The sequence below is a fragment of the Triticum dicoccoides genome, chromosome 6B (assembly GCF_002162155.2).
Source record: "Triticum dicoccoides isolate Atlit2015 ecotype Zavitan chromosome 6B, WEW_v2.0, whole genome shotgun sequence".
Classification (NCBI taxonomy): domain Eukaryota; kingdom Viridiplantae; phylum Streptophyta; class Magnoliopsida; order Poales; family Poaceae; genus Triticum; species Triticum dicoccoides.
The window spans coordinates 679,990,694-679,999,005 of NC_041391.1; the positions used below are offsets into that span (position 1 = coordinate 679,990,694).

General features: G+C 48.7%; 2 protein-coding genes across 2 annotated transcripts; both read left to right on the forward strand.

The window, feature by feature from the left end:
* The first annotated feature begins 2,199 nt into the window (after positions 1-2,199).
* On the forward strand, positions 2,200-5,042 carry LOC119323749 (calcineurin subunit B-like). The gene is made up of 6 exons (XM_037597459.1): positions 2,200-2,569; positions 2,684-2,808; positions 3,608-3,704; positions 3,844-3,953; positions 4,492-4,566; positions 4,712-5,042. The coding sequence occupies exons 1-6, from the start codon at positions 2,500-2,502 to the stop codon at positions 4,760-4,762; spliced, it is 528 nt and encodes a 175-aa protein (XP_037453356.1). The 5' UTR covers positions 2,200-2,499; the 3' UTR covers positions 4,763-5,042.
* A 210-nt stretch (positions 5,043-5,252) lies between these two features.
* On the forward strand, positions 5,253-7,225 carry LOC119323748 (BTB/POZ and MATH domain-containing protein 1-like). Its single transcript, XM_037597458.1, has one exon. It carries the CDS (start codon positions 5,634-5,636, stop codon positions 6,717-6,719), a length of 1,086 nt encoding a protein of 361 aa, XP_037453355.1. The 5' UTR covers positions 5,253-5,633; the 3' UTR covers positions 6,720-7,225.
* Positions 7,226-8,312: the final 1,087 nt, after the last annotated feature.

Below are 8,312 nucleotides of genomic sequence, written 5' to 3' on the forward strand. Positions count from 1 at the left end.
CCTATGTCGAGGCCAACCGGTAGTTCATCCGGCATAAACGGGTGGCGATCGACGCGCTTTTGGACAAACTAGATGAGAAGATGAAGGCGAAGGTCGACGAGGAGCGGTCGAAGGAGCCGTAGGAGCCGGAGTTGCGTCTGCCTCCCATGTACCCGGAGCCGGGCATGGAGATAGTGAACATCTCCTACAAGGATTAGGGTAGTACAGGTTTCTATGTAGGATTCCCTCGTTTGCATGCTTTGTATGGATTTATAGTTCCAAACATGAGGTATCCAGATGCAGAGTAGTAAATTTGAGGTGTGACCGCTCACTGCCCACGGACGCGCCTAGACGCGTCGGCTGTGTCTGCGGGCGTTTCAGGGGCTTGATTTGCCAAGTCCAGCTGCAAATACTCTAAGGCGGGCAGAAGGAAGGAAAAGTCGTGGAAGTGTGGTGTACAGACCACAAGTCAGGCTTCGTTGCGTGACACGCGACTGGGAAACGCCCACCCACTTTGCCTACACTATACTGCACCGGGGCCAGGTCTCGAGTGGCGTGTCATATAGTGCATAGGGGCCATCCGACCCCATCCTCCACCTCACTGCACACATGGCTGAACACGCCTCCTCGCCGCATTCAAACAGCTACGGACTATCATCTTCCTCCATTAAACTCGCGAGTGTGCTGAGAAATCTACTCCGTTCACATGTTCGTTCGCGAGCCGCTCATCATTAAAGACAACGCTGGTTGGCTCTGGCCGTCCGCCCACTATTTAAACAGTGCCAGACACCGGGCAAAAACCGCAGCACACTCTGATCCCATCTCCTCCTTGCATCACTTTCTCCACAATCTCCATGGCATCTGGCGAGCATGAAGAGGAGAGTTATCCAGCATAAAAGTCGGCTGGGTGGCCCGTCGAGCTCGTCGGATATGAGCCAGGCAACTCTCTGCTCCATCACCCTCGACGCTTCAGGCCGTTGTAGGTTGTCTCGCGGATGCAGAAGCCCCAAGCCAGCGCGTTGTTTGGCAACTCGCTTCTCCAAGCCAGCTCGCCGAGGAATGGTGAGTTACTCCAGGCCGACACGTATGGGAGCACGGCGGCACGAGAATCGCAGCTGTCGTGAAACGACGTCGTGTCGTACCGCTCCTCCCATGGCTACGACCGCGCCATCCACCGTCAACGTACGTGTAACCGTGCCCTGCCGGCGAAGAAATAATCCAGCTTCACGGAGATGGACGAAACGGTGTCCAGCACGTGTGTGCCCTGCCACCATCATCGAGGAGAAGTAGAACATGGGAGGCCACCGCTGCTTGGGGTCCCATGAAAGCCACCGTTGCTTGGGTCCCATGAAAGCCACCACCGAGGCGACGCCGGCATACACAGTCGGTGTCTTGCCCGGCCGCAGACCACCATTGCCCCGTTCCCCTCCGACTGAAGCACATCCCGGCGGTTCCACTCCGAGGAGCTGCGCCGCCGAGTATAGGGACGCGAGCCGCCCTTTGCGCTTATGAATATACCTTCGAGGCTCACGGCAGTTTGACGAGCGGGTTGCCGGACATGGGGAAGACAACGGAGATCTGCCGCGGCCGGCTGTAGACTAGTCAAGGGTATCTATCGTGGGAATGGATATCTGCCGGCGCCGGCCGTAGACTAGTTTTACACAAGTATGGTATATAATTTGTAGTTAAAGAAATGATCCAAAACGTAATGAATTTCATACGTTTTACATGAAACCAGCCGTATTTGCATGAATTTCGCTGGTTCAGTCCAAACAAACAGCGGTTGAAATGTATGCGGGCAGCGTAAAATGGCGGCCTCTGACATCAGTGTCCACGAACTGGTCCCATGTGTATGTTTATGGATAGACGTGAAAGCAAATTTGCGGATGAGCCTTGGAGGCAGAGGGAGAAGTGGGGAAATAGTCGCGGGCGTGGGGCGGACCGACCACAAGCCAGCCACGGCTCGTTGCGCGACACCGCCCGCCCACTTTGCTTGCATCGAACCGCACCGCACAGGGGCCGGGTCCCCAGTGGCGTGCCGTGCAGCGCAACAGGCAGGGGCCATCCGATGGGGGTCGAAACCCGCACCGGCGCGACCACCACACGAGGACAATGTCTTCGAAAATGGAATTGACAACGGCTTGGATGGATGCAGGTCGGGCCCTTCCGTTGGCACCGAAGCTCGCTCGTAAATGGGCGGCGGTCCCGGTCAGGTCCGGGTCGCCATCGGGCGGCGTTGTGGCTGGCGATCTTGACGAGATCACCGGCAGCGGTACCACCGATCCCACCCCCCTCGGGAACAAGATGGATCCATCTCGGTGACTGATGGACGTATATGCGGCCGATATATACTCCCTCCTCCGCACGTCTCCCTCCAACTCTAGTCCCAGATCAACCGCTCCAACCAGGCCGGGCCGATCCCCTGCTCCAATTCCTAGATAAATCCCCTTCCTCCTCGGCCTCGACTAGGGACAGGGGAGGGCGAGTCGTCGGAGGAGCCGGGGAGCGGGGCGACCGGCGATGGGGAACGCGTCGTCGATGCTGACGCAGTACGACATCGAGGAGGTGCAGGAGCACTGCAGCTACCTATGTGAGCGCCCGCGACTCTTCTCCCTGCCTCGTGCTCCGTCGATTTTCGCTTCGATTTGGTGGTGAATTGATCGATTCCTGACGCATCTGAGTTTCTTCCGCCCCGAATCCAAAGTCTCGCAGCAGGAGATCGTGTCGCTGTACGAGCGCTTCTGCCAGCTCGACCGCAGCGCCAAGGGCTTCGTCTCCGAGGACGAGTTCCTCTCCATCCCGGAGTTCTCCACCAACCCGCTCTCCCAGGTCCGTCCCTCCCCCTCCCGTCACCGAGGCGGCCAATTTTCTTCCCCTGCTCGCTTTGTCCCTGTCGAGCCAGCTCCAGTTGACTGACTGACTGACTGACTACTCATGTGCTGTCCTTGGATTATACACACTGCTTGCCTGTATTATTACTATTTTCCTAGTAGTATTGTATACAGCTCTGTCCCCAGAGATGCACTTAATACTGATATGCATAGCAACTGGGATTCCTCAGCAAGTAAGTATAATTGGGAAAAACTGATCAGGGTTCCCCACTCAATCAAGGAGCTAGGTGCATCTGAAAATATTATGCCAATTGCCTCACAGAGCCTGTACGCAATCGATCGGCATAGGGAGTTTAACCATACATGTGGAACCTGAATATCTCTATGAAACGAAGCATCTTCCACATCTGCTTGGAAAAAGCTCTGGCTATCTTTGATTTTGGGTACCAATGGAATCATATTTTTCAGTAAACAAAGGCTTGTCAAAGTTCAAAGACTGGCATAATGCTTTTGCCAAATACGCAACACTTATCATAGACTACAAAAAAATCTCCATATATATAGATCATTTCTACTGAAGAATCGTAGTTCGTTTTTCTTCCCCAGTAAAACCCAGTGTATCTGATTTCTACATATATAAATGTAGTTTTGCCAGCAAAACACAACCTCCCTTGCAAATAACGCAGCCTGTTCACTTTCTTTACTCAATTTGACTGTTTTAGTTATATTTAGGAGAGTCAGCAGTGTCAACTATGGACGTGAGACTGATTTTGAGCTTCCATTTCTTCTATCTGCAGAGGTTGTTACGTATGGTTGATGGATTGAACTTCAAGGAGTTTGTTTCTTTTCTCTCTACCTTCAGCGCAAGGGCCAGCCTTCAGCAAAAGATTGAGTGTAATGCTCATCACGTTTCTTTTCCTCTTTTTGCTGTCTATCTTGAAATGAGTATATGTTGGTTTGGGTCTCTCTGATCCTTATCATGACTACTAATTTGCTGGTCCTGTATTGATTTGGTTTGTGTTGTATTGAGCAGTGATATTTAAGGTGTATGACATTGATGGCAAGGGGAAAGTATCCTTCAAGGACCTGGTAGAGGTTTTACGGGACCTGACAGGCTCATCCATGTCAGAGAAACAAAGAGAGGTTCTGATTTGACCCAATCCTGTATTTCATTGCATAGTACTACATTCACTTGCAAGTACACTTGCTAAATCAACAAGAACAAATGTGGCTCTTTCATTGTTTCCTTTTCAAATAATTAGTACCCTGCCATCATAAACACATCAAGTGTGCATACCTTGTTTCCAAAGTGAAGGGAACCCTGAAACTAAATTGTAGGTGTCTTCATTGCAGTAAATGTTCAGAGTAGCATGCTTCGCAGTGCAAATTCCTATGTTGATATTTACTACTCCCTCTGTTTGTAAACAGAGGAGCATTAGCTAGAAAATATAGCCTTGTGTGGAACCAATCCTTGTGTAGCTAAGAGCTCAGTAGCCAGATTTCATGATTTTTGTACATCCACAAGACATAGCCTGTAATTAGTGCCGTTTCTGACCATTTGCAGTGAATAGTCTTGGTATCGTTTTGAACTTGATGCATAATGCTCTTTTCAAGCTTATTTACAGCACTACCTATAATCTCAGATACAAGTGCTGACACTATCTGAGTTGATGCGTTTCAGCAAGTACTAACAAAGGTGTTGGAAGAAGCCGGGTACACACAGGATTCCACGCTAGCATTAGAAGATTTCGTGACGGTACACAGCTAAACCTTGCTTTCCATTCTTATCATGCTGTGGCATATTCATCTGAATACAAAAGGCATAGCTCATGTGGTTGTATCATTATCCAGTGTGGCTACTACTAGTACTTCATCTATGAACTTTCGTGACGTGGTTTCAGATCATCGACCACCCCGGCCTGAAGATGGAGGTGGAAGTGCCCATCGACTAAGCGAATGGCGAATGCAGATGAGTATGCAATAAGCTCTCTCTGACTGCTGGAAACAAGTGTCCATAGCCAATAGACCGTGTGACAGAATAGAGTGGGAGCTCACTGTTTTGAGCTCTTGTGTACCTGTCCACATACATGCCCGAATCTTACAATGCAGTGTCAGTTTAGAGTCATTTTTTTTCTTTCTGTTTTGAGGGGATTGATTAATGCAGTGTCAATGCCCGTCAAAAAAAAAATGCAGTGTCAATGTAGAGTGATCCTTATTACAGTTTCCAGACTATGATCCAAACCTAAAATTGTTTATTATGGGATTGCAGCTGTGGACTAAACCACATGAGGCCAGTATTTGTACGGAAAATCATGGTCTCATCTTGGGTTCATGTGGACTAGGTATTTGTAACTTGGGGAAAATTCATGTGTGGAATTTAAAATATGTGGGAAAAATGATGCAGCTCTTATATTATGGGACGGAGGGAATCCATTGTAGGCTGTGCCTGTGGTATAATGTTTAAACCTTTGCACAATGCTTGAAAGAAAAGAAAATTAACGTGTTGATTTAATTTTTCACAATTCTTTCATATACTCCCTCCGTTCCAAATTACTCGTAGCTGAAATGGATGCATCTAGAACTAAGATACATCTAGATACATTTATACGTGCGACAAGTAATTCGGAACGGAGGGAGTAGTATTCAGTTAGACGATGACATGTGGGCCCAGTAACCAGTTAAGACTTCAGATTCATCTCCTTCCTTCCGCCGTTCCCCTTTTCACCTTTCACCGCTCAAAGCCCTCGCCCAAATCTGCAGCAAGCAACGCCCCATTTCATCCACTAGAGTTGCGAGCTCCAAATCCCGCAGAGCAGGTCGGCCATGGCGTCCTCCGGCGCCGGCGGGGAGCCGTCGAGGTCCGCCATTGTGGCCGACACGGCGAGCGGGCACCACCTTCTCACGATTCAGGGCTACTCCTGCACCAAGGACCTTCCCACCGGAGAGAAGATCAGTTCCCGGCCCTTCACAGTCGGCGGCCACCGCTGGCGCATCGACTACTACCCTAACGGTGTAAGCTCGTCGGCCAACAGCTGCATATCCCTCTCCCTAGTCCTCGACGAAAAGGTCGCGGCGGATGTGAAGGCGAAGTACAGCTTCTGCCTCGCCGGCGAGGTGGAGGAAAAACAAGCGGCGCGCCTGGCGTCGGCCACGGTGAGCACATTCCCTTCCAAGAGCTGTAGCGTTCTCAACTGGTACTCGACCTTCATCAAAAGGGAGGACCTGCAGAGCTCCAAGAACCTGAAGAATGACTCGTTCACCGTCCGGTGCGACATCGTCGTCGTCCACCGTTACCTCGTGGAGGACGCGCCGCCAGGCTTCGTCTCCGTGCCGCCGCCGTGCGACCTGCGCCGGGACCTTGCCAAGCTCCTCGAGACTGAGAAAGGTGCTGACGTGGTGTTCGAGGTCGGCGGCGAGACCCTCGCTGCTCACCGGTGCGTGCTGGCGGCCCGCTCGTCGGTGTTCGCCGCTGAGCTCTTCGGACCAATCAAGGAGGGCAATGCTGCTGCCGCCGGTAGCCTCGTCGTGCCTGTGGAAGACATGGAGGCAGAGGTGTTCAAGGCACTACTCCGTTACGCATACACTGGCTCATTGCCACAGATCCGCAAGGAAGACGAAGACGCCACCTGCCAACATCTGCTCACCGTTGCGGACAGGTATGGCATGGAGCGGCTGAAGCTCATCTGCGAGGAAAAGCTTTGCAAGTACATCAATGTCGGCACGGCGGTGACCATTCTGGTGCTGGCCGAGCAGCACCACTGTGAGGGGCTGAAGAAGGCATGCTTCAAGTTTCTTGCCACTCCGGCGAATCTGAAAGCCGTAGTGGCCACCGACGCCTTACAACAACTGAGCACGAGCTGCCCTTCTCTTATGGTAGAGCTCATGGCCATGTCCTTGGCGCATTCTTAGACTTGGTATATCGCTGCATCTATTCTTGACTATGGGGATGCAAAAAAGTTGTCACATTTTGCCCTTGTTTTGTTAGTTCATTGCATCTCTTCAACTGTGCAATTAACCATGAACTGCATTTGTAGCAGAGGGTGTAGAATGATCAGGATTTTGGGCAATGGTAGCTCGTCGTTTCAGGTCATTGTCATCAGATATTGTGCTTGTTTTAGCATCGGGTATTCCATGGTTCCTGAACCTTATTGACTTGTGTTATTATCTCTTAGTTCTTGTGATACATGATATTGTTGACAATGAGAAAGTTACCTTCAGGCCTGGTACATGTTTTACAGGACCTAACAAGGCCATCGATGTCAGGGCAACAAAGAGAGGTTCTCATTTCATACAAACCTGTATTTTCATAATTTCATTGTATGCTCTCTTGGAAGTATACTGTCATTTTATTAGAACAATAGTAGCGGACGTGACCTTTTCCTTATTTAATCTTCAAATATTCTTCCATCATATTTCCATAAACACATCAAGTGAGCATAAAGTTATCCCTGGCACTAAAATGTACTCCCTCCGTATGGAGGAATCATGTACATCCAGAGCTACAAATGTTAGAAGTATTGTCTTTGCAGTGCAAATGCACATGCTGAGCAATTATTACACACAGGTAACACATCTTTTTACTATTAGTTTGAAAGACGTAAGGGAACTCATTCCGCAAGTAGGTAAGAGTTCAGTACCACGTCCTTATTCCTCAGGCCTTAGTCTGTATCAACTGTTATATCTTTGACCATTTTCAGCAAAGAGTTTTTAGTTTATATTGTCAATTTGACCTCTTTCTGCATTGTGCTTTTTCTTTCGAGTTATGAACAGAAGTAGAATCTCAAAGTAACAGGATTTTAATTGACGCCTTTGAAAAGATATTAACAAAGTTATTGGAAGAAGCCGGTTACGCAAGGGACTCCACGCTATCATTAGAAGATTTTATGATGGTTCACAACTAATCCTTAATTACAGTCCTTATCATAAAATGAACACTGACAGTTTCTCGAGTAAATACAAATTAGCTTATGCAGTTATACTATGAACACATTCCTAATTTATAAATTATGTTTACAGTTCTATGTTTAGCCAGGATCCACTGGAATCGGCATTACTGAACTGTATATTGCCAGGACCTGTTGAGTATCTCTGTTCTACTGTGGACTCATTTATAAACTATTTTCTGATGTGGTTTCAGTTCATTGACCATCCTGGCCTGAAGATGGAGGTGGAAGTATCGATTTACTAGTGAATTTTGATGAAAAAAATTATATTGGGGCTTGGCAAATACTCCCTCTGTCCCAACATAAGTGTCAAAGTTGTACTAAAGTTAAGACACTTATTTTGGGACGGAGGGAGTAATTTTGAAGAAAATATCTTCGAAACCAAACTTTGTCCTGCCAAGAAAGGATCTTCTCATTTTGGTCTAGTTTAATGGAGACCAAACCGACTCATGGGATCATGCGTGGTCTGGAAATTAGACTATGGCTACTACGTTCCCTAGGTTGTTCAACTCTATATTGAACAAATTTTTTACTGTGAACAAAGTAGTGCAGTGTGAGG